The sequence below is a fragment of the Lepus europaeus genome, chromosome 22 (assembly GCF_033115175.1).
Source record: "Lepus europaeus isolate LE1 chromosome 22, mLepTim1.pri, whole genome shotgun sequence".
Lineage (NCBI taxonomy): Eukaryota > Metazoa > Chordata > Mammalia > Lagomorpha > Leporidae > Lepus > Lepus europaeus.
The window spans coordinates 40,991,250-41,016,920 of NC_084848.1; the positions used below are offsets into that span (position 1 = coordinate 40,991,250).

Below are 25,671 nucleotides of genomic sequence, written 5' to 3' on the forward strand. Positions count from 1 at the left end.
GGGGCCTCCGTGAGCCTCGGGTGATGAACTCCCTCCCTGGCGGGGGGGTTGTAAGGACTCAGATCCTGGATGAGAAGGCACCAGGGCATCCCCAGAGCATCAGTACATCGGGCCTGTGGTCCCCTTCACCATGGTAACAAGCCTGGGGGAGGGAAGGACACTTAGCCCCAAACCTCTGTTTTGTCCTTGTTGATCACTTTCTCTAAAATCCTTGAAGTGAAGAACCTGGAGGGTCTGTCTCCTTTTTAAAAAAATTTATTTATCTATTTGAAAGTCAGAGTTACACAGAGAGAGAAGGAGAGGCGGGGTGGGGGGGTGCAGAGAGAGAGAGAGGTCTTCCATCTGCTTGTTCACTCCCCAGTTGGCCGCAATGGCTGGAGCTGTGCCAATCCAGAACCAGGAGCTTCTTCCGGGTCTCCCACACAGGTGCAGGGGCCCAAGGACTTGGGCCATCTTCCACTGCTTTCCCAGGCCACAGCAGATAGCTGGGTCAGAAGTGGAGTAGCCAGGACTCGAACCGGCACCCATATGGGATGCCGGCACTGCAGGCGGCGGTTTTACCCGCTATGCCACAGCACTGGCCCCAACGATCTGTCTGTTTAACCTCATCGTACGGGGCTTGGGCTTCATCCCATTTGCACACCAGTGCACCCATTTGCACACACGCGAGCCCTGGCATGGACACTAAAAGCCCCATCAGAGCTGCTGAGGGAGCTTGCAGGAGCTCTCCTGAGCCCTGGGACCAGTCTCTGCTTTGCAGGCAGCAAGGTCACCTGAGCACAGGTTGGGCACAAAATGCTAGGCGATGCACAAAGCAATGCCATTGACATCTAAGCTCTTATGCAAACATGCTCGAAGCTTTTTTTTCTTAAATATGTATTTATTTGAAAGGCAGAGTTACAGAGAGAGATGGGAAAGACAGAGAAAGAGAGAGGTCTTCCATCTGCTCGTTCACCCCAATTGACTGCCATGGCCGGAGCTGCACCAATCTGAAGCCAGGAGCCAGGAGCTTCTTCTGGGTCTTCTATGTGGATGTAGGGGCCTAAGGACTTGGGCCATGCTCCGCTGCTTTCCCAGGCCACGGCAGAGAGCTGGATCAGAAGTGGAGCAGCCGGGACTTGAACCAGTGCCCATATGGGATGCTGGTGTTGCAGGTGGCAGCTTTACCTGCTACACCCCAGCACTGGCCCTGCTCACAATTTCATTAACAGAGGCCATTTAAAATGCATTTTTTTTTTTTTTTGGTGACTGTGATGACAAGAAGAAATACTACTTATCTAAGCCTCATTTGACAGATGAAGTACATTTATTTTTTTTTCAATGCAAGCTGTCAGCTCTTGGGCTTCCTCGTGTTTTCTTAGATAATATCTCTGAAGAGTGACTCAGCAGAACCTGAATGCCGGTGAGCTGAGTCACAGGTGTTTGTCAGAACTCCCTGTGTGTGCCATCCCCTGCTTGGGAAGCAGCAAGGTTACCCAGGCACAAAATGCTGGGCGATGAACCAGCAATGTCAAGTTAACGGCACAGACCAAAGATCTACTACAAAGGATCCCTTCAGTGGGACAGGTGCCCGAGCGAGACTCAGCCTGCCGCATAACCCCCCCCATCTGCCCTTGTTTCTGAAAACCCAGTAGCTAAACTGAAACCCCCATGTACCTTTGTTTCCCAGAACCCCCTTCCCATCGGGAGCAGGAGCTCTGTGGTTGCAGGTTGGGCTGTGTCTTGGCTTAAATCCAAGGGTAGTTCATAAAGCTTGTGGAAAATGGACTCAAAGGATAAGCTGAGGGGCAGGCGTTTGGCACAGGGGTTAGGATACCCACTTCCCACCTCGGGGTGCCTGGGTTGGGTACCTAGCTCCAGCTCCTGGTGCCAGCCAGCTTCCCGCCAGTGCAGACCCAATGAGGCAGCCATGATGGCCCAGGAGTTGGAGCCCTGCCACCCTCAGGGTAGACTCAGATTGATTTCCATTTGATTTCTGACTTCGGCCTCAATCCAGCTTTGACTGTTGTAGGCGTTTGAGGAGTGACTCAGTGGATGGGAGCTCACCATCTCTCCCTGAGACTCCTGACGTTAAAGATTTCTTAAATATTTTTTAACAAGATAAATTAGGGGCCAGCATTGTGGCGTAGTAGTAAAGCCACCTCCCTCAGTGCCGGCATCCCACACGGGCACCTGTTCGAGTCCCTGCTGCTCCACCTCCAATCCAACCCCCTGCTAATGTCCTGGGGAAAGCAGTAGAAGATAGCCCAAGTGCTTGGGTCCAGGCCACCCATGTAGGAGACCCAGAAGAAGCTCCTGGCTTCGACCTGGCCTAGCCCTGACCATTGCAGCCATCTGGGGAATGAACCAGTGGATGGAAGACCTCTTTCTCTCCTTCTCTCTATGTAATTCTGACTTTGAAATAAATAAATCAATCTTTTTAAGAAAAAGATACAGTAATTTGGGTACAACAAATGTTGAAATCCTTGCATACAGATCTTCAGAAAGTTCCTGGATCAGCAGGTGCTCAGCACAGCAGCTAGACGTCCCTCGGAATGCCCGCCTCCCCTCCTGGAGTGCCTGGCTCCCAGTCCCCGCTTCTCTTCTGGTCCAGCTTCCCGCTCACGCACATCCTTGGGAGGCAGCAGGCGATGGCGCAAATATTTGGGTCCCCAGGGAGGAGATCCAGGTAGTGTTCCAGGCTCTGAGCATCAGTCTGGCCCCGCCCTAGCTGTTGAAGGAATTTGAGGACTGAACCAGCAAGTAGAAAACCTCTGTCCTGCTCTCGATCTCACTCCGCCTTTCAAATAAATAAATAAACAAAACTTTTTTTTAAAGGTTCAAGAAAATTATGAAAAATCTATGCCTGGATTTCAGCAGGTTTTTTTTTTGCACCAGAATAAACTTTTTTTTAAATTATTTATTTTGAAAGAGAATATGAATCTTCCATCCTCCCCAGCAGACCACAAAGGCCAGCACTGGGCCAGGAGCTGAGAGCTTCATCTGGGTCTCCTACATGGAGCAGGGGCCCAAACACTTGGACCATATTCTTTTTGCTTTCCCAGGCCATTGGCAGAGAGCTGGATTGGAAGTGGAGCAGCCGGGACTCGAACTGGCGTCCATATGGGATGCCAGTGTTGTGGTTAAACCATCAGTTCACTGTTGGGGAAGAACGATTTCAAAGTCCATGCATAGTTGTTTTTTGTAATGTGCGTTTTCCATGAACTTTTTGAAGACCCCCAGTATTACCATATGATCTCAAATATTGATCCTTTCCGCAGTGGGCGTTCGCCCATATCCTGTATCTGAGTGCCTGGACTTCATGCATGGTGCCAGCTCCCGACTCAGCTTCCTGCTGATACAGACGCTGGGAGGCAGCAGCCATGGGTTCCTGCCACCCCCGTGAGAGACCTGGATTGAGTTCAGGCTCTGCCCCAGCCCAGCCTGAGGCCGCTAGGCAACTGGGGAGTTGATTGGCCAGTGGGAACTCATCTCTGTGTCCGTCTCTGTACCCCTTGAAGAAGGACATTTGCACTAGATTGTTTTCTTAGCATCAGGAGGACCAAGTCAACGGCAAGGTGTACTAAGCGTAACTGTGCCATTTTTATCTTCCAGTGTGAAAAGCCCACCCAATATATAACGGTAGCAGTTAAAGTGTTACCGTTTAAACCAAGGCAGCTGTCTCGTTTTCCCATCACTGCAGAGTGGACATGGAGATGGGTGTCCATTTGAACCGATACAACTTCGCTTTGCTCTCCTCTCGTCTGTACTTTCTCAAGGCTATTCGGGAAGACCAGACAATGCTGCCAGTCATAAAGCTGACTTATTTTGGTCTTAACTGGTTGCCTGATTCAGTGGGCCTGTGACGATTTTTTTTAAATTGTATTTGTTTTTGTTTATTAGCAAGATAGACCAATTCAATTTCCGTGCACTGATACACTCCCTAAATACTTGCAGTGGCTGGAGAGTGGGGTGGGGGTGGGGTGTTTTCCAGGTCTCCCACATGCATGGCCCATCAGCGGGGAGACAGGCGATTAGGCGGATCCCACCCACCGTGGGGCACCTGCCTTGCACCAAGCCTCGGAGGTCCGTGATGAGCAGGCTTCAGGAACAGCCAAGCCCTGGGCTGGAGTCAATCAAACGCTGCGTTCGGGGAGAATCGCTACCAAATTTGCGTTTCCTTTTCCACTCATCTGGAATGTGTCTGTTCTATCTGAAGGCCGGAGGAGGGGTGTTGTTGTTGTTTCAAAGATGTATTTATTTTTTGAAAGGCAGAGTTACAGAGAGGCAGAGAGAGGTCTTCCATCCGCTGGTTCACTCCCCAAATGGAGCTGGGCTGATCTGGATCCAGGAGCTTCTTCCGGTTCTCCTGGAAGGAGCTTCATCCGGGTCTCCCACGTGGGTGCAGGGGCCCAAGCACTTGGGCCATCTCCTACTGCTTTCCCAGGCCATAGCAGAGAGCTGGATTGGAAGAGGAGCAGCTGGGACTAGAACTGGCCCCTTTATGGGATGCCGGCACTTCAGGCGGAGGCTTAGCCTACTATGCCACAACACCGGCCCCAAGAGGAAGAGGGGTATTTAAATGATTGAATATTTGGCTTCAGGGACCCAGGAAAAAGCATCCATAGGGAGTCTCACTAAGGCTGGGAGCGGGTCTCACAAACTGGACACAAACCACGCAGTTCCAGGAGGCAGAGCCCTTCCGGGTTGGCCCATAGAACCTGAGACCAAGGGCAAGGAAAAATGTTGAGATATCTACCGCACCTGCGGCCAGGAAGGAGCTGGCAAGAAAAATTATAGAATTTCTTCCTCTGCCAAGTCTTGCACTTCTCTGATACTGCAAGGTACAATTTTTTTTTTTTTCGGCCTAAAGCAAAGGAATGGGTAAAATGAACTCTGTCTCTCCTAAGCCAGGACACACAGGGCTGAAAAGGCAGAGTGGAAAACACCCCACGGGCAAATTTCTCCTTTAAGAAACAGGAAGAAGACAACCCTGGTGGGCCCAGCGTAGCTTTTAAACCTGAAGCAGAGCCATTTAATCTGAGAACAGAAATGCATTTTTCCTTGCGCAGAGTCGTAAGTGCTTCTTCCCTGGGTTTAGAGCACTTCATAAATAACCCATGGGCAAGATAACGCCGGGACTTCCTTCCCCCAGCATTGCAATCCTGTAGCGGCAGAACAAAGACCCGTGTGTGTGTGTGTGTGTGTGTGTGGCAAGAGCTGGAGATGACTGTGTACGCGAAGGGTGAGAACGGAGATTAAAAATTGCAGTTTGTAGGGGAGGACGCGTCTTCCTTCCCACTGGCATCGCCCTGTGCGTGCGAACCGGCCGGTGCTCGCCAGGAGCCTCGGGGAGTGCTGCACCGCCTCTGGGCAAGATGCTGAACCAGTGAACGCTGAGGGCTCCGGGGCAGGGGGAGGGGCCGCCGGGGCCCGGGAGGTGGAGGTGCAGCCAGGAGCTTTCGCTCAAACAGAAGGAATGATTTTTTTCTCATCAACAGTAAGTGCCATGTCGGTCACGGGCTCTGGTGCAGCGGCCGCTGCTGTCTCGCGGTGGCTTGCTCTCTGGGCTGTCTGGCTTTGGTTATAATGGAGCGATGGTGGGCTGTGCAGGGTGTGTGTGTGTGTGTGTGCACACGCGCTCACGCTCTGCCATCGGGGGATGGGCTCTCTCCCGGCCACAGCATACGCGTGCTGTGTGCAGCCTGCCCCTGACAAGCAGCGCAGAGAAGCGCTTAGGCTGTATAGAAGATGGAAGTGTCGCCGTGGCCACCAGTTAGCTCCGGTGTGTGTTGTCATGTCGGTGCCTCCTGCTCAGGGTTTTAAGATCTCGCAGTTCTAGATTGTTTTTCTGTAAAGATATTCAGTGCATTGAAAAAGGCACAGCTGTACAGGATTGGTGAGCAACTGACAGCTACCCGGTGGGGGGATTTGAGTATTTGCTTATTTTTGCTTGAATGCAGATACTTTGACCTTGTCAATTTCCCCAAGCAATTTTGTAGTTACGCTGTGCATACTGGCATGGGAATTTTCTGGAGTAACTTGGGGCTGATCCAGAGCTCTCATAATTTAGCTGTAGATCCTTTTTCTTTTCTTTCTTTAATTTTTTTTTTTTTTGCACGTAGGGGGAGGCCTGAGAGGTGAATTATCAGTATTTGTGAATGTGGTATTTCAAGCCTGCTTCTTACACTGAAGGATGTGGGCTCGCGGATAGAATGATGCTACCCAGGCTTGATTTTGTTCATTTGGAAGGAAAGCAGGCTTCATTGTCACAGTTCTATTTTGATTCATTGCTAGCGAAGATTAAAGAACAAGTTTACGCACCTTGAATCCTTTCTGTATCTCTGCCCATAATTTATAGCTCTGTCTAGGCGTGATTTTTATTTTGTTTGGTTTCCTGGGACAATGCTCGTGCATCCTGATCCTCAGAGCTGGAATTTCACCCTGAAATCCTACTTTTGTTTCCTGGAGAAATGTTATTTATGGCAATATATGATGGATCTTCAAAAAGTTTACAGGAAAGTGAAGGTTAATGGCAAAATGAAAATATTATGCATGGATTTCTCCCCCACCAAAATGTGTCTTCATTCCATTTTTCCATGAACTTTTTGAAGGTAGCCCTGTCTGTGTGAGATGTGTTAGCTGAGAGCGAGCACCTGGGCCAAAACGTGGGCAAGTGTGGGGGAGGGAGCCACGTAAACAAATGCCTAGGTGGTTGATGTCATGCAGCATCGTGGTTGCTTCCCTGGGCCCACGGTCTAGTTCCTGAATAGGTTTCCTTGTTTCCTGATATCAAAATTTCGCTTTTGTCCAACGGGTGATATTAACAAGGCCTAACGTGTCGATCAGTGTCCAGGTTGGCGAATGAGACACACTTCCTACTTGGGAAAGGTGCTACCTGGACTGGGCAGAACAGAACGTGACAAGCTCAGCGGTACACCCGCTGATTCCTGGAATCCGTGGCAATATTATTATCTGAGGAGCCATACGTAGGTGCCCATGCATTTGGGGGTGTTATGCCTAGGGACGTAGCATCAGGCCGCTTGCTGATTGGGTGAGTGTTGTGTAGCTTCGTGGCGACCGTCTTTTCTTTCTCTCCTCCCTTCCCTTCCTCTTGGGAGAGAAAAAGAAATCTCCCATCTCTGGTTTGCTCCCTGAATGGCCACAACAGCCAGGTCTAGGCCAGGTCAAAGTCAGGAGCCAGGAACTCCCTCCGGATCTCCCACGTGGGTCACAGGGCCACAAGGACTTGAGAGCCATCTTCCACTGGCTTCTCAGGAGCATTACCAGGGAGCCGGATGGGAAGTGGAGCAGCCGGGACTCGAGCCAGCGCTCTCCTTGCACAGTGCCAGTCCCACCCTCCCCCTTTAGTTTGCATCTGACGTGTGTGCCCGTTTGCTTGTCCGTCTTGACCTTGGGATCCGGGACGTAGGAGTACGGACAGCACATTGTTTTGTAGCAAAAAGACTGCAGTGCGCTCTGGTTTTCACCTCTAATTTCCAAAATATGCCATGGCCATCTCTGTTTTGAAGAAGACAGCTGAGGGGCCAGCACTGTGGCCTAGCGGGTAAAGCCACTGCCCACAGCGCCAGCATCCCATGTGGGTGCGGTTCGAGTCCCAGCTGTTCCACTTCCCTTCCAGCTCCCTGTTAATGCACAGCCCTGGCCGTTGCAGCCATTTGGGGAGTGAACCAGCAGATGGAAGATCTCTCTCTCTCTCTCTCTCTCTCTCTCTCTCTGCCTCTGCCTCTGCCTCTGCCTCTGCCTTCCAAATAAATAAATCTTAAAGAAAGGCAACTGAAAAGGTTTGAGTGTACATCCAGTAGATGTTTATGGAGAAATTTCATTGTATCTGAATTAGGTCGTGATAAATGCTGCATATTCTCTCTCATACACGGAAGTTTAAAAAAAAAGTTGGTGAGAATTTAGAATGGTGACTACTCAAGGCTGAGAAAGGGGGAGAGAAGGAGGTTGGATGCTGGGTCCCAGGAGGCAGCAGGTGGATGTAACAAGGTCTAGTGATGCACGGATTCATGCAAATGTCTCACATCTCGGGGAGACCTGCAGGAGAGGAGCTGACAGGCTCCAAACTCCGAGCAAGTGCCAGTGCCAAGTACACTGTGTGTGCGTGTAGCAGTGTTGCAGTGTACTCCATTAAAATGTATAATTATTTCATGTAAATCAGGGGACAAGATGCTTTTAATTAGATCACAGGAGCTCTTGGAGGGTAAGAGCTGCCTGCCAGTTATCTGTGAATCCTCAGTGTCTGTGTACACAGGACCCAAGACAGAGCAAAGAGTTAAACAGTCTTTTATTATTTTATTCTTTGATAGGCAGAGAGAGAGAATAGAGAGAGAGAGAGAATAGAGAGAGAGAGAGAGAGAGATTAGAGAGAGAGAATATCTTCCATCCACTATAATTTCATCCCCCAAATGCCTGCAACAGCCGAGGCTGGACCGGGCCAAAGCCAGGAGTCAATCTGTGTCTCTCCTATGGTGGCAGGGACCCCAGTACTTGGGCCACCACCTGCTGCCTCCCTGAGTCTGGACCACAAGGACAAAGCCCTGGACCAGGCTGCCCAGGGTGAAATCGCGCCTCAGCTACTTCATGGCCGTGTGAATTGGGTTGGGGGCGATCATGACTTGATTTCCATATCTGTCAATTGAGAATAATAACAGTACCCACCCCATCGCGTTATTGCCGGCTTAAATGAGTTGCTCACGTGGAAGCCCGGCAGGCCTGGCAGCGTGGCTGTCAGTGTGCTGTGTAGCTGTTCTATTTTCGTGATAACATTTATGAGTTATAAAGCGTGCCCACGCAGGAACTCACAAAGAATGCGTTAACAGTGGAAAATCTATTTCGGGCTGAGTGTCCCTTCTCCAAAATGCTTGAGAGCCGAGTGTTTCAGATTTGGGGTTTCCTTCCCACCCCCCAGGTCCTGGTTCATTCACATATATGTAATAAGATCCTTGGGAACCAGGTCTAAACACGACATTCATTTATGTTTCATGCACGCTTTGGCCACACGGCCTGCAGGTAATTGTGCATTAGAGCAGCCACATCTTCTCCAACCCATCACGGGAGAGGCTAGGGTATAGAATCTTCCACTCGTGGTGTCGCCTGCGATTCCAGAGCGCTTAGGGTTTCTGAGTTTCAGGACAGGAGCAGCAGCCCGGAGTTTCTTCACACCCCCCACTGGTTTGGCGTCTGTGGTCCATGCTGGATGCCACAGCCCTGGGGCAGCCCAGCACATGGGGCCAGGTGTTGGATGGTGGGGGTGGGGGTGCGTAGCAGAGCTGGGAGGAGGTCACCGAAGCCCTCCTTGACCAGCGTGTCACCCACTGCACACGACACTGCTGGTTCCATGGTTCCTGGGATCCTGGCTGCCCTGGCAGTTTCCTGGAATGTTCTTTCTGGTCGCTGGACAGTCTGAGTAGCAAGATAATGGGGGTGAGGAGGGTGTGCCTTTGGAGCCTTGGGGATGAAGGAGGGCTCTAGGTTACAGCTGTCTCCAGGCCTAGCCCTGGATTCTGTTACTTCCTTTTAAATAAATCATCTTCGCCTCAGAGCGTCTGTAGTGGGAATGTGGTTTGGAAACCATACCTCCAGGAAGTCCATCGTAACCATGGTAACCAGCATTTGCCTCCATGAGCCCTTGTGCCGAGTTCCTGTTGGGGCTGGCATCTCCCGTGGTCTTCTCAGCCACCCCAGGAAAGGTAGGGTCCTGCCCTGCTAACACAGGGAGACGGAGCCCCGGCAGGACCCAGAGCCAAGCCTGACAACAGGGTCCGTGCCCACCAGGCGACTGTAGCTTCCAAGGCTGCTGCCTCGTTGGAAGAACACATTAACGGTGAGATCCAGTGCCACGGAAACAGGGCCTCATGGCCACATGGTGGAACCCCGGTTGGCACAAGGCGAGCTCGAGTCACTGAGTGTGTGCCGTGTGCCGGTGGCATCACAAGCATTGTCACACACCAGAGCAGGCTGCGTAACTGTATAGCTAATGAGCGAGCAGGGAGGTGGAGGACACGCCGTGCAGGGGTGCACAGCTCATGCTCGGGGGAATGGGACTTGGACCCAGGCCTGTTCCCTTCCAGGGCTCCAGGGCTCTACACTGCCACCTCCCTAAAGCTTGAAGACCTCAAGGACCTACCAGAGATAACAGTGCTAGTGTAAAAAGGTTTTCCTGGTAGTAGAGCTTGGAACTGGAAGTCAGGCCCTGGGATTGCAAGATCCGAACACAGCTGTGCCTAAATCATAGCCCGGAGGGGATGTGCTTATCCACATTCAGTCATTCAACAAACATTCGTCAACACCTCCTGCCCGCCAGGCAGCGTGGGAGACGTGGCGCATGCAGAGGGAGTAAACGAGCCCAAGTCCTGGTGGGTGCATTTGCAGCCCAAAGGGTGCTGTGCAGCAGGGCCCCAGGGCTGCGGGAGCACGTTGGGCAGGGGCTGTGGGCAGAGGCTCCACAGGCGAGAGGAGCCACTGTACACTGGAGGCGCTGCACAGGTCAGAGGTGACACTGAGTGTCAGGGCGGGGGGAGGACTGTGCAGAGGTTAGGCGCACGGCTCACACCTTCCGGAATGTACGCTGGGGCTGCAGAGCCCAAGGTGGGCAGGAGTTCATTGCCCCGGCTTGTCCTGAGATGCAGTTCTGGCAGCGTCTTTCAACACGAGCATTGCTCAGTGAGAACCTGCCACTGTCACCCTCACGTTCAGTCTCCGAGATTAAATAAAAGCACCCCAGATCACCGGGATAAGCCCTCCCTCGCTCTGCCTGGGGACTCTCGTGAAAGTGGCTTAGCAAAGCATTTCCTGCCAGTGCCTCCTGGGGCAGGGGCAGGCGTTTGGGCTGGTGGATAAGATGCAGGTTAGGATGCCCAGAGTGCCTGGCTTGGGCAGCCAGCTCCAGCTCCAGCTCCAGCTCCCGGCTTCAGCCGGCTGTGCACACAGGCCCTGGGAGGCGGCAGTGATGGCTTGAGTAAGTGGGTTCCTCCCAACTACGGGGGATTGAGTTCCTGGCTCCGGCCTCCGCCCTGGCCTTACCCTGGCCTTTGGGGAATGAACCAGCAGATAGGAACATGCACCCCCCCCAACACACACACACACACTGTCTCTCTCTTTGTCTCTGCCTCTCCAATAAATAAATATTTTTAAGTTTCTGGAAAATGGAATTTAAAGGTACTTATTTTGGTATAATTGTGTTTTAAAAAATTCATTTGAGAGGCAGGAAGATAGATTTCCCATTCACTGGTTCACTCCCCAAGTGCCTGGGAACAGGAATTCAGTCCAGGTCTCTCCCATGGGAATGGCAGGCACCCAGCTATGTGAGCGATCCCGGCACTTCCTGGGGTGCACCCCAGCAGGAAGCTGGCATCAGGAGCAGTGCTGACTGCAAACCTAAGCCCTCCAAGATGGGATGTGGACCTCTTTACTGGCGCCTGAATGGCTGTGAAATCCACGCATACACAGGGTCTTCAGACAGTGTAGAGAACGGGTATTATGACAGAAGACTAATACGTACAAATACAGGTATACATACACGTACATGGGTTTCTAAATTTCCCACACCAAAATAAACTTACCTTTTATTGATGTACCTGAAAGAGAGAAACAGAGGAGAGTTTCACTGTTCATTCCCCAAACGCTCTCAGTGGCCGGGGCTGGACCACGGCGGAAGCCAGGAGCCAGGAACTCAATCCAGGTCCCCCACGTGGGTGGCAAGAACCCAGTCACTTGGACCACTCATCGCTGCTGCCTCCCAGGGTCCTAGGGTCTGGAGACAGAAGCTCAGGCTGGGAACCGAGCCCAGATACTGTAGGATGGGACGCGGGCGTCTTAAATGCTAAAGCGGCCACGGCCCTGAACTCACCGGCTAAAGTCGTTTTCCCGTAAACTTTCTCAAGTCTCCTTGCGTTCCATGAAGACTGTGTCTGGTCACATGAACGTTGTTCTGCTATGAAATTGGTGCAACGCGGGGTCCTTTTAGCCTCCAGCGCCCTGCTGGCCCATTCTTCTTACTCTTAATTTTGGAGTCTTGTTTTCCCATCTTTTTTTTTTTTTCTTCCCTCCCTGCAAATACATTTAGGGTGAAGAAGCTGAAGGAGACGTTTGCTTTTATTCAGCAGTTGGACAAAAACATGAGCAACCTTCGCACCTGGCTGGCTCGAATCGAGTCCGAGCTCTCCAAGCCCGTTGTATATGACGTGTGCGATGATCAAGAAATCCAGAAGCGGCTCGCGGAGCAGCAGGTGAGGCCGGTGGCGAGCGGCGAGAGCGTCTAGACATCAGTGACGTCTGCCCGCTCCCACCTTCCCCGTCTGCTCTGTCCTCCTGCCTGTTTGTATTCCATGCTTGGTTTTTCCTGGAAGACCAACTGTCCCGCCATGTTTTCTAGGTGGGTCTTATCCATCTCTGTGCCCACTTCTCAGAATGCCTGGTCTTCCCAAAGTTCATGAAAAATGCAGACTTTTCCTGGGTTGCAAAAGCTTTTTATATTGAGATACACTTATCTTTCAGTTCCAAATTCCACAAACTTTTGGAAATCACCTTGCGGTCACATAGCTCTTTGGGAAGTACCTTGAATAAAGTTGATGAGGCAGAACTTAACCTTGATGTTCAACAGGTTTGTTAATCCCCTCCCTCCCTCCTCGCTCCATCTCTCCCTCCTTCCTTCCTCCCCCTCCCCTCGCTTTGATCTTCATCATATTTCATTAATACCTTTTGGGGGAGGCAATGAGTCAAAAGGAAAATAACTTTCCTAACCGAAGGAGGTTTTCGTGCGACCTTATTCCATAGATCTGATAGAATTTCAAAAATAAAAAATTAAAACAAAAGGCATACGGAGGAACGTGCCTGGGCCAGTCACTTAGGAAGCTGGGCTTCAAGGCTGGTGTTAGTCATGGGCTAGCCATGCTCTGGGCCAGCCAAGGCAATTCTGCATTTCAACAGCCACTGAGTTCAACCTGCGTTTGTCACTGCGCTGACCTCACCGGTGCCCTTGGATGTCCCTGGTCTCTTGAGTCCACTTTCCTGCCTTCCCAGGGTGCACAGTCACATGCTCGCGCTCATATGCCATGCCCAGTTTTGTCTTTATTTTACGACAGGTGCATTTGGCTTTACTCTTTGCATAGCTTCCGTTCACCTCTGTTGTCCTAAGCCCGTGGCTCTGTTTCTACCTAAGCCGAGTGATTCTGAGACTCATGTTCTTTTCTTCCCCTTAAACCTCCATCTTCATCCTAAAGTCAGAGGTGCTTGGAGTCAACATTTGGATGAAACTTTTTTTTTTTTTTAAGCTGGATTCAAGGGCAGAAGGTGACCCATTGATGATAAATTCCCTTGAGTTCAAGTCTAGCCTTTGAATGGTATTAAGAGCCACTCATGCCCAGAGTCTGATATTAAGGACAGCTAAGTGTTTTGTAGTACTCTTCTCTGTGAGCGCTGTCACAGTTGTACTGTTAGAATGAGGCCCGTGTGCTGCTTGCAAGCTAGCAGGATTGAGCAAGGCCGCTGCTTTGTTTTGTTTTTTCACTTAGCCTCAGAAGTGTCAGTGTGTCTACATTCTGTCTTTGCTTTGTGGACAAAAAGAATCTTTTTTTTTTTTTAAGAGTATTGATTAGAGTCAAAGGCCTCCAGCCAGAGCAGCATGGAGGGGGCCTTCCAAGAGAATAAACCCAAAGGGCCTGTGGGCCATGGGCTTTTTAAGTGCAGTTTCGAAGGAACTTGACAATGGATTGGCTTTCAGTTACCAGGCAGGGACAAAAAGCACCAAAAGACCTCATTTACACTCCTCCCTCCTGCCTGGCCTGCTAAGGGTGGGACAGGTAACTTGTTTTCACAATAAGCTGTGAGCTCAGAGAGAGCTCCCTTGCTATTCTCATGGTAAATTTGGAGGAAGGAGGGTGGCCTGTTTGTTCTTGCTAAAGATAATGCAAATATTTTATACCCCAAATTCTACTGGGGTCCCCTGACTATATTAACCCATCTGACTCCTCACATTCCCACCTCCTGAAGGTGAAACCCTAACATCTGTTAGGGGGACCTGGGCGATGATCGCTCTGGCTGCTTCATGCTGCAATGGGGCGTCTTTGGGAAGGGGACTCAAGACAGGGTTCCAGCAGGAGGTGGCTTCTCCAGGGGGTGCAGTGCCAGCTGCAGAGACTGCTTCCATCACAGGCAAAAAGGAGTCTTGATGTAAGGGTCCAGGGGCTTCACGGACAAGACCGAGACTGCAGGACCCATCTCGGTGAAGTCGTGGGTCATGATTGATCCCCCAGCGCGAAGTTCACTGAACAGGCTCAGTAGCTAAGACCTTGCAAATAACTACCCTGGCTGGTGAGTTTTGTCAGATCAATAGTGTGGAAGTTGGTATTCGTTCCTCCTCAAAAGTGATTGACAAATATGTGTTAACTTTTGTAAATCTTTTTTTTTTAATTTTATTTATTTATTTATTTATTTATTTATTTATTTATTTTGACAGGCAGAGTGGATAGGGAGAGAGAGAGAGACAGAGAGAAAGGTCTTCCTTTTGCCGTTGGTTCACCCTCCAATGGCCGCTGCAGCCGGCACATCGCGCTGATCCGAAGCCAGGAGCCAGGTGCTTCTCCTGGTCTCCCATGCAGGTGCAGGACCCAAGCACTTGGGCCATCCTCCACTGCCCTCCCGGGCCATAGCAGAGAGCTGGCCTGGAAGAGGGGCAACCGGAATAGAATCCGGCGCCCCAACTGGGACTAGAGCCTGGTGTGCCAGCGCCGCAAGGTGGAGGATTAGCCTGTTAAGCCACGGCGCCGGCCTAACTTTTGTAAATCTGAAGTGACAGGGAACTGAGTCCCCAAAGTGGGCAGTTTGGAGCAAGTGCCTTTCTCTTGGCCTTATTTTTTCCCCTCATACTGAAATAGGACAGAATTTCAGTCTGATTGCTTGTAGAATCCATAGTCACCATCCTGGAGTTCTTACCTGTGGTTGCACACAGATGGTGGAGCTGGTATTCAAGACGACCTGTGCGGTAAAAACGTCAGATGGTGTATTAGGTTTCTTTTCTTTTTTTTTTTTGAAAGATTTATTTATTTATTTGAAAATCAGAGTTACGCAGAGAGAGAGAGAGAGAGAGAGAGAGAGAGGTCTTCCATCCGATGGTTCACTCCCCAATTGGCTGCGACGGCCGGAGCTGCACCAATCTGAAGCCAGGAGCTTCCTCCAGGTCTCCCATGCGGGGGCAGGGGCCCAAGGACTTGGGCCATCTTCCACTGCTTTCCCAGGCCACAGCAGAGAGCTAGACCAGAAGTGGAGCATCCGGCACTCGAACTTGTGCCCATATGGGATGCCGGCACTGTAGGCGGTAGCTTTACCTGCTATGCCATAGAGCCAGTCCCCCTTCTGTTAGTATTTTTGCTGAAAAGAATAAGGCAGTTAAGACACCAGTCTTCAATTTGGAGTACCTCGGGTCAGCACCCGCCTCTGGTTCCTGACGCCAGCTTCTCGTGCAGACCCTGGGAGGCAGCAGTGATGGCTCAAGTCCATGAGCTCCTGCCTGGTCACGTTGGAGACCTGGGTCAAGTTCCTGGCTCCCCGCTTTGGCCTGGCTCAGCCCTGGCTGTTGCAGGCATCAGGAAGTAAACCAGTGGCTGGGAGCTCTCTCTGTCTCTTGGGCTCTCTCTGCCTCTCGTACTAAACCCGCACCATCCAAAACACTGAAAACAGGAGTGTGTCCCACAGCATCATTATGTATGGACCATTTTTAAAAATGTTTCCCTCCCTACTTAAATTGCTTGAAGACCTAAATACTTGGGGCCACCTAGCAGTGCCTACTGCAGAAGCCCTCAGCCCCTAAAAGTGGCTAAGAGCCTTGGTGTCCCTGGGTCCTGCTTGCCCTGGGGACCTTGCTCAGGGCGGCTGTTAGAGGCCCTATAGAGGCTGTTTCCCCTCCTGCCTGTGTTGAAGCCCTTTGGGTATGAGGCAGCTCTGTTGTGTGGTTGCTGCCTTGGGAGACGCCTGTCTTAAGCCATGACTCTCTTTCCTTAAGCCTTCAGCATCTGCTCTCTTGATTTATTTGATTGTTTTTTGTTAGTTTTCTTGGTTCCCTGATGGGTACCAATTACTCTCCGATTCTGTACGTCCCCATTTGCCCTACCCCGCTCCTCCATTCAGCCTCACCCCAAGTCCCCTAAACCACCCCCACCACCACCCCGCACAGCTTGCTTACCACCCAGGCCCCGCCCACGGAGACATTCTGGAGCGACCCCAGGGGTCCAGCCTGCCTGCTTTCCCCCCTTATCTTGTTTTTCTGATGCTTTTCTGTTCTAACGCTCCCTGGCTGCGGTCTCATCTCCAGTTCTGCCTCCTCACCTGTTCAGGGGCAGAAAAATCAGAGAAACTCTGCCCAGAACCCTAGGCAAAAGTCTTTTACACTGTTCGAAGCTGTTTCTGAAATCCGTTGCTCTGGGCTTGGACAGTTCCTAAAGTCTAACTGCACAAATTCGTGCCACACTTGGTACTAGTGGTAGGGTTATTACAGTTTGGAAAATATTAGTTGTCTAGTAGTTAAATAAGCAGTTTGTATTTTTAAAATTTTTTTTTATTTGAAAGGCAGAGTGACAGGGAGAGCGATCTTCCATCTACTGGTTCACTCTTAAATTCCCACAATGGCGAAGGCTAGGCCAGGCCCAAGCCAGGAACTTTATCCAGGTCCCCCATGTTGATGGCAAGGACCAAGCACTTAGGCCATCCTACCCTGCCTTCCCAGGTGCATAAGCAGGGAGCTGGATTGGAGGAGCATCCAGGATGCCCATTTGAGTCACAGGTGCCTGACGGGTGGCTTGATCCACGGCACCACAACGCCCGCCTCAGTAGTTTGCATTTTAAAATCCAGTCTGCTATCTACTTTGTATTACGCAAAGTAACTACTTCATACTGCATTATCAGTAGACTGCTCGTGATGTGTTAGAAGGTTCTTTTGGAAATTTTGAAAATGTTTGGACTTTTTTTGTTTAACTAACATATTATTGGTCCTTTATGAATTATTGTAGGGTGTGCCTATTTTTTTAAGATTTATTTATTGGGGCCAGTACTGTAGCATAGTGGATAAAGCCTCTGCCTGCAGCGCCAGCATCCCATATGGGTGCTGGTTTGTGTCCCAGCTGCTCCACTTTTTTTGTTTGTTCATTTGTTTTAAAGGTTTATCTAGGGGCCAGTGCTGTGGCGTAGTGGGTTAAAGCCTCTGTCTGCAATGCCAGCATCCCATATAGGCGCTGATTCTAGTCCCGGCTGCCTCACTTCCGATCCAGCTCTCTGCTGGCCTGGGAAAGCAGTAGAAGATGGCCCAAGTCCTTGGGCTCCTGCACCCGTGTGGGAGACCTGGAAGAAGCTTCTGGCTTCGGATCCACGCAGCTCTGGCCGTTGGGCCAATTGTGGAGTGAAGCAGACGGAAGATCTCTCTCTCTCTCTCTCTCTCTCTCTCTCTACCTCTACCTCTACCTCTACCTCTACCTCTCCTTCTCTCTCTGTGTAACTCTAACTTTCAAATAGATAAATATTTAAAATAAAAAAATATTTATCTATTTGAAAGGCAAGGATACAGAGAGAGGAAGAGAGAGATCCTCAAACCACTGGCCCACTCCCCAGATGGCCACAGCATCCAGAGCTGGGCTGATCTGGAGCCAGGAGCCTTCCCTGGATCTCCCTCATGGGCCATCCTGTGTTGCCCTCCCAGGCGCACTAGCAGGGAGCTGGATCAGAAGAGAAGCAGCTGGGACTCGAACTGGTGCCCATATGGGATGCCGGCATCGCAGGTGGTGGCTTTATCTGCTACGCCACAGCATCAGCCCCAGTTCTTAAATTCTTAAAACAGAAATTCTGTTAAACATAAAAGTGTTAAAGGCTGCTCCGCGTAGTGGCTGTGGGGTGACCCCCGCCCTTGTGGCATTTCAGGCTTCCTTGTCTGAGCCTGTCTCTTCTCGCGGGATGCAAGGGACCGAGTGGAAAACACGTTTCTGAGCGTAACGTCTGGAGCTCGTTTCCGCTCCGATCTGTGCTATTCGCTGCTGGACTTAAAATCCGGTTGGAGAGTGAGCATTCCATTCCCTCATATCCACTCGAGCACGCACGGATCCAAACTGTGCATTTATCAGAAGGAAGGAAGTGACAGTCCTCTCGTGAGGACTAGAACAGTGGCCTGCAAAACTGCAAATGCCCAGGGACCTGGAGTGACCCTTGGCTGTCTTTCCGTGGATCGGGGCAGGGACCATCTGCCCACAACATTACTGCCTTGGCCCTGCCAAGGCAACCACAGGCGAAACTCAAAAATCAGAACATCTACGGCAGGCTAATTTTTAAGGTGATCTCTTTGGCCCGCAGGTGATGTCCTAAATATCCAAATGGCCCTTGGCAGAACAAAGGTTCCCCAGGTGCGCTATGCGTCGGCGGCAACCACTGTCCCCTGAAGTAACCATTGTCAGCTGAGCGTAGTTGGGTCTCGGGGACTTCCGTGGCTTGTTTAAAACAGCACGAGTTTTGTAAGTCGGTCTACTCTCAGCGACTCTAGAACTGCACTGTCTTTGCTGTTCCACAAAGTACTCTGGACATAAGGTGACGATGTGACCGCATGTCACTTAGCACAGAATTTGGATATCAGCGGAAGCTGACCCGACCGGAACTGCAAAACCAACTCTCATCTCTCTCCCCTGCTATGGGGAAATGCTTTCTTGTAATAACTGAAAAAGCCATGTGAATCATTGAAAGAGGCTTTCCTTTTTTTCCCCCTACAACCCTGTATTTTCTCTTCATAAATGATCTTGTTCCCAGATTGGGGGATTGAATTACCGTCATAGGACAAGGTTCCCGAAGCCCTACCTCTCCCCAGGCCACAGCCTCTGCTGAAGCCCATCCCTGGGGAGGCGAGCACCCCACCCTAGGTTTCCTCCCTTGCACCCCGGCACCTTGTGTGATGAGGCTGTGGACGCTTGCGCAGCTGCACACGCTAAGGTCTTCGTAGAGGCAAGAAGCACTGTGAACCATGTGAGGTTAAAGGCTTCCACGGCATCCGCTTGGTTCCTGCTGGAAAGACCCAATCCCGTTTCTAGGAAGACCTGAGGTCACAAGTGGTGGCCTTGGGGTGGGCGGGGTGGAATAGTTCCCACGCATACCCCGTGGTCAGCGGTGCCCCTGTCCTCCAGAGTTGGGTCCCAAGTGTTGAGAGGGTTGCAGTTTTGTGTCGGGTGGCAGCATGGACTCAGTCTGTGTCATTGCAGCCCGGGTAGAGACCTGCTCAGGGGAGGGGAGAGGAGGAGGGAGGGGGCGGGCCCCGCCTGCACCGCCCACCACCTCAAGGGCTCTGTTGGCACCACAGGATCTGCAGCGAGATATTGAGCAGCACAGCGCGGGGGTGGAGTCCGTGTTTAACATCTGCGATGTCCTCCTGCACGACTCGGACGCATGCGCAAACGAGACCGAGTGTGACTCCATTCAGCAGACCACCAGGAGCCTGGACAGGCGCTGGAGGAACATCTGCGCCATGTCCATGGAGCGGCGCATGAAGTAAGAACTCGCAGCCCCCGGGAGCTCTTGCAAAGCTTTGGTTTTACTTGAAAGGCAAGGGAGAGACACGGGTGGTTCTATCTGCTGGTTCACTCCCTACATGCCTGCAAGGGCCAGGGCAGGGCTGGACCAAAGCCAGGAGCTGGAAACTCAATCCAGGTGTCCTACGTGGGTGGCAGGAACCCAGTCACCTGTATTAGCAGTAAGCTGAAGTTAGGAGTCGGAGCCAGGAATCAAACCCAGGTGCTCCAATGTGGATACGGGCATCATAACTGGCACTCTCACCGCCAGCCCAAAGGCCCGCACCTGCCCCTCGATGGTTTAATTATGATCCGCCAAACCTGGTGCACCCTCTGGCCTTGGTGACAATACTTGGGTTCTCCAGGTACTGGCCGAGAAAGCCCAGTAGGAATGAGCAGGGCTTCTCGGCAGAGCCTCAGGCTGGCACATGGGCTGGCGGCCGCACTGCTGTGTAGGATCTGTAAGGTGATGGGGCAGGGGGCCGTCAGAGACGGAGCGCTCAGGAACGCCCGTGTGTGCGGTTTTGTAGCTGCGGGGCGGGTGCTCCCAGAGGAGGGAAGGTAGGTACACCGGGAAGGAATGTCCCTGGCCGTGTTGTGTTCCGCGAAGAATAAAAGGATCTCTAAGCAGTGCACACCAGTAAGAGGGGGAGCGAGGAGATGGGACCGGTCGGGGATAACAGGGAAACCACAGAGCCAGGAGTTAGGCTGCTGCTCTCCTTCTGCCAGAATCGAGGAGACGTGGCGCCTGTGGCAGAAGTTCTTAGACGACTATTCCCGCTTCGAGGACTGGCTGCAGTCGGCCGAGAGGACGGCGGCCTGCCCCAACTCCTCCGAGGTGTTGTACACAAACGCCAAAGAAGAGCTGAAGAGGTTCGAGGTAAGTACCTGGCCCAGCCCAGCCCACTTGCTAATAACCGGGCCCGCAGTGGCTCGCGAGTGGCTGTGACGACTTCCGGGTGGGGGCCACAGTCCACGGCCCACCACCTGCTGCTAAGGCAGTTTGAGTGAACTTAAGAGCCTGTGCATTATTTTACTGATTTCTTTGCATTTGCAAGGCAGAGAGAAAGAGACAGGGGCAATCTTCCATCTGCAGGTTCACTTTCCGAATGCCTCCAATAGCCAGGATGGGGCCAGGTCAAAACCAGGAGCCAGGAACTCCTTCCGGGTCTCCTATGTGGGTGGCAGGGACCCAAGCGCTTGAGCCGTCACCTGCTGCCCGCCAGGGTGCGCTTTAGCAGGAAGCTGGAGTTGGCAGCGGAATCAGGACTTGAACCCAGGTTCTCTGATGGGGGCACGGGCAGGGAAGCTGGCCCTCTCTCCTCTCTGTTGCTCATGCAGCAGGTGGCTGGGGGGCATGGCAGTGACCCTTGCTCTGTGCGGCACAGGCTTTTCAGCGGCAGATCCACGAGAGGCTCACGCAGCTGGAACTCATCAACAAGCAGTACCGGCGCCTGGCGCGTGAGAACCGCACGGACGCGGCCAGCAAACTGAAGCAGATGGTGCACGAGGGCAACCAGCGCTGGGACAACCTCCAGCGGCGGGTCACGGCCATCCTGCGGCGCCTCCGGGTACCCTGCTCCCCCGCCCTGGGGTGGTGGTTCCTGGATGTTCGGGGAGGAGAGATACGTGATGTGCAAGTGGCAGGCCTGAGCTCTCTGGACATGGCTACAACACAGAGCAGCCCGAGCTGCCGGCATTCCATCTTCCAGAGAGGGATCGGCGTGTGAGGCTTCGTGGGCAGGGCCTGTTGGTGTGACTTGTGTTACTGAAAAGCCGCACCTGTCTATGCGGCTGTAACCCCGTGCACCTGAGCAAGGGGACCAGCCACAGCCTGGGCGCTGCTTCTCTGGGCCTAGGGGAGGTGACACAGGGGCCCCCAGCAAAAGCCTCGCTCTGCCTGGCCACCTGCTTAGGTGCGCCCTGCTGGTTCCTGCTCTGAGCTCCATGGGCAGAGGACGGGACACCTGAGCCCCTGCTGGGTGGCTCTCCTGAGCTTCAGAGCCCACCAACGAGCCCCCGAGTGAGGGGTTGGACTCAGAATGTACATCTTCACCTCTCTGTCCCCTTTAATTCAGAAGATGGGCTGTGTTGGCTTTGTGAGTCCAGATACCAGAAGTAGGCAGGAACCACAGGATGTGATTTAGAGCCCTGCTCCTGCTCTCGGGGCAGAATGTTCTTGAAGCCGTTCTAGGCAGGAGAACCTGGGCCTTTAACCTCGTAACACCGAGGGAAGACGTTGGCTGGCTTGTCTAGCCACCCAGGCTGTCGCCTTGTATTCCTGTTATCTCCTGCTGATTTGAAAGCTCCTGAGCTAACACTGCTTGGCCCTGACTGCCACATTTCTCAGAGTCAGCTGCCCTTCCTGTGGAACCGGAGAGTCCTCATCAAAGGCCGTAGGTCCCCTCCCTGGAGCAACACAGTTGCATCTGTGAAGGCCAAGGGAGCCCCAGGCCACTCAACCCCGAGATGAGCGCTTTCCAGCCTGAAGCTACTATAAGTCCTTCTGCAGGGGGCGCACAGATAGAACCGGGCAGAGGGTCTGGCCTGGTTCCCCAAAGGATGGAAAAAAGCTCTGACTTAGATAACAAATTCCAGAATTCCCAGCGCTTTGACAGATCACGGAGGTCAAAGTCCACACTGCTCCGTTTGCTGGTGCAGAAGCCGAGGCCCAGGGAGGCCGGGGGCCCTGTCTATCACACAGCCAGGACCAGGCTCCTGGGTGCAGCACGTCTGGGCCTTCCTGGGGCCCCGCAGGCAGGTTTCTCTCTGAGACACTGTAGCTTCCCCACAGAGGGGGACGCTGCCGTCTGCCCGAGCTCTTGTTCTGCACTCACAGCAACCGTGTGATCCTCTTTCCTGTTTGCAGCATTTCACGAACCAGAGGGAAGAATTCGAGGGGACCAGGGAGAGCATTCTGGTGTGGCTGACAGAGATGGACCTGCAGCTGACCAACGTGGAGCACTTCTCCGAGAGCGATGCGGACGACAAGATGCGCCAGCTGAACGTAAGGCCGCGTCCTTAGCTCCTTTGATTTTTTTAATTTTTAAAGATTTATTTATTTTATTTGAAAGGCAGAGTTACACAGAGAGAGAAAGAGAGAGGTCTTCCATCTGCTGGTTCACTCCCCAGTTGGCCGCAATGGCTGGAGCTGCACTGATCTGAAGCCAGGAGCCTGGAGCAGGAGCAGGGGCCCAAGAACTTGGGCCATCTTCTACTGCTTTCCCAGGCCACAGCAGAGAGCTGGATTGGAAGTGGAGCAGCCAAGACTCAAACCAGCGCCCTTATGGGATGCCAGCACTGCAGGTGGTGGCTTTACCCACTATGCCACAGCGCCAACCCCCTTTAGCTTCTCTTAAAAGAGTACACTGAGAGGGGTGGGTGTTTGGGGCAATGGGAAAGACAGTGCTTGGAGTACCCATATCCCATATCAGAATCCCAGCTGCCCTCTTGATTCTAGCTTCCAGCTAATGTGCGCTCTGGGAGACAGCAGGTGATGGGCTCAAGGCATCCATGTGGGAGACCCAGGATTGAGTTCCTGGCTTCCAGCTTTAGCCTGGCCCAGCCCCAAGGAGTGAACCAACCAATGGACACATTCTCACACATGCCTTTGAAAGCAATGAAGGAGGGGCCAGCACTGTGGCGAAGTGGGTTAGTGCCCTGGCCTGAAGCACCGGCATCCCATATGGGCACCGGTTCTAGTCCCGGCTGCTCCTCTTCCAATCCAGCTCTCTGCTATGGCCTGGGAAAGCAGTAGAAGAGGGCCCAAGTCCTTGGGCCCCTGGACCCATGTGGGAGACCCAGAAGAAGCTCCTGGCTCCTGGCTTCGTGCAGCCAATGGGGGAGTGAACCAGCGGATGGAAGACCTTTCTCTCTCTCTGCCTCTCCTCTCTCTGTGTAACTCTTTCAAATAAATAAATAAATCTTTTTTTAAAAAAGCGTGAAGCAGCTCGATATATAAAATAAAAAGAATACCCCTTCGCAGAGAAGAACTGCCAGGTCAAAACTTGACCTGGTCACTCAGAGCAAACTCCAGAATTCTCAGAGCCACCAGGCTGTGCCCCAGCCTCGCACTACTCTGTTATCATGATCACGGACACTGTTCCTTAGTCCCTGGGTCAAGTCCCTTCTTATGAGTGCCATTCGTTGTCATCCAAGGGGAGAACTCACTTTTGGTTCCCAGCAGAACGTAGTGAGACGCTAACCCTGAACCCTCTCCCCATGACGGATACCTGTGTAAGGGTTCACGCTCTAGACCTCGCCACGTGGCTAGATCTTTGGGAAAGTTTGAGAAACGGAAAGTTACCATCCCTAACAGAATGACATCGGTGGCCACTGCCGCCCGTGCTGTGCCAGCAGACACACATGCCCATCGGTGGCTCATTGTGCAAGCTTTGGTTCCGCTAAGTGTCGGTGAGGCAGGTTCTCATCCTCACGCCCAGTACCAGTAAACATTCTTCCAGGTCAGACTCTCACTTGAAAGGTCAGCACCAGGAAGGAGGGAGGGAAAAGTGTGTACAATCGATCGTTGCAGTGTTTCACCTGCTTAGAAGCTGATGAAGCTAAGTGCTAGGTGAAGAAGCAAAATGATGACGTGGCATCCGGGTGCTTTTGTTTTTCATGGCCCTGTTCTAAGAAACAGACCCAGTGGCTGCTCAGGGACACGTTGTTTCAGATCCTTTCTCTTTTTAAAAAATACCGATTCTTAGTGGATACACCACAATTGTACATTTTAGGTGAAGTGCGACTTTTCAATCCACATATCCAATATGTAACGGTCAGCTAGTTGGTGTATCTAGAACCTCAGGCATACGTCATTTCTCTGTATGGAAACATTGAAAATCCTTCCTGTTAGCTGCTGTCAAATGTTGCGTTCACTGCTGTCAGCCACAGTTACCGTACTGTGCAGCACTAGGAGTTACTCCTCCCCTCCTACTTAGCCTCATCTCTGTACTCATTAACCACCTGTTTCCGTTACTCATCCTCCCAGGGCAAGTGCGAACGTTGCAGTATCTGTCTTTCTGTGCTTGGTTTATTTTATTTAACAAAACGTCCTTCCAGTAGCTCCATTCATGCGGCTTCAAATGATAAGACTTCGTACTTTTTGCAGAATGAATAGAATTGATTGGGTCTATGCCCCATATTTTCTCCATCCATCCATCAGTGGGCACTCAGCTGCTTAATGAACAGTGCTGTTCCAAATCCAAGTGCAGATGTTTCTTCAACATGCTTACTGTCTTTGGATATAAACCTAGAAGGGGATAGCTGGATCCTACGAGAGTTCTGTTCCTAGCGTTTGAAGATCCTCCATGTTGTCTTGCATAGTGGCCTCCTGATTGACATTCCCGCAACAGTAGGAGAGTCCCTTTCTCTGCATGCCCGCCAGCACCTGTTATTTCTTGTCATCTTGGTCGTTGCCATTCTTAGTTTGATAAGATGGCACCTCATTGTGGTTTTGATTTCCGTTTTCCCTGATAACTACAGATGTAGAACATTTTTCTCATGTACTTCTTGACCCCTTGTGTATCTTCTTTTGAAAAATGGTTATTCAGGTCATTTACTCATTTCAAAGTCAGACTGGTTTTAAAAAACCAGTGAGTTGACCGGCGCCATGGCTCAATAGGCTAATCCTCTGCCTGCGGTGCCGGCACCCCGGGTTCTAGTCCCGGTCGGGGCGCCAGATTCTGTCCCGGTTGCTCCTCTTCCAGTCCAGCTCTCTGCTATGGCCCGGGAAGGCAGTGGAGGATGGCCCAAGTCCTTGGGCCCTGCACCCACATGGGAGACCAGGAGGAAGCACCTGGTTCCTGGCTTCAGATTAGCGCGGTGCACCGGCCGCAGTGCACCAGCCGCAGCAGCCATTGGAGGGTGAACCACGGAAAAGGAAGACCTTTCTCTCTGTCTCTCTCTCTTACTGTCCACTCTGCCTGTCAAAAAAAAAAAAAAAAAAAAAAACCCAATGAGTTGAGTTCCTTATACTCGTCTTCTAGAAATCAGTCCCTTGTTGGATGAATAGTTCTCAAATATTTCCTCTCATTTTGTAAGTCACCTCAATTATTTCTAGTTTAATGTCATCCCCTTTTTCCAGTTTTTGCTTTTGATACTCATGCTTTGGGGGTCCTGTCCAAAAAACTCCTGTCCA

At 51.8% G+C, this 25,671-nt stretch overlaps 1 protein-coding gene across 4 annotated transcripts in view; it reads left to right on the plus strand.

The window, feature by feature from the left end:
* The window catches only part of SYNE2 (spectrin repeat containing nuclear envelope protein 2), a 373,661-nt gene that overhangs the window by 332,685 nt on the left and 15,305 nt on the right, over nt 1-25,671 (plus strand). For all 4 annotated transcript variants that reach the window (XM_062181714.1, XM_062181717.1, XM_062181715.1 and 1 more), the window contains exons 100-104: nt 12,071-12,233; nt 19,325-19,512; nt 20,262-20,412; nt 20,921-21,103; nt 22,402-22,539. In XM_062181714.1, the coding sequence (XP_062037698.1) occupies nt 12,071-12,233; nt 19,325-19,512; nt 20,262-20,412; nt 20,921-21,103; nt 22,402-22,539 (823 nt within the window). The remainder of the gene's footprint in view (nt 1-12,070; nt 12,234-19,324; nt 19,513-20,261; nt 20,413-20,920; nt 21,104-22,401; nt 22,540-25,671) is intronic.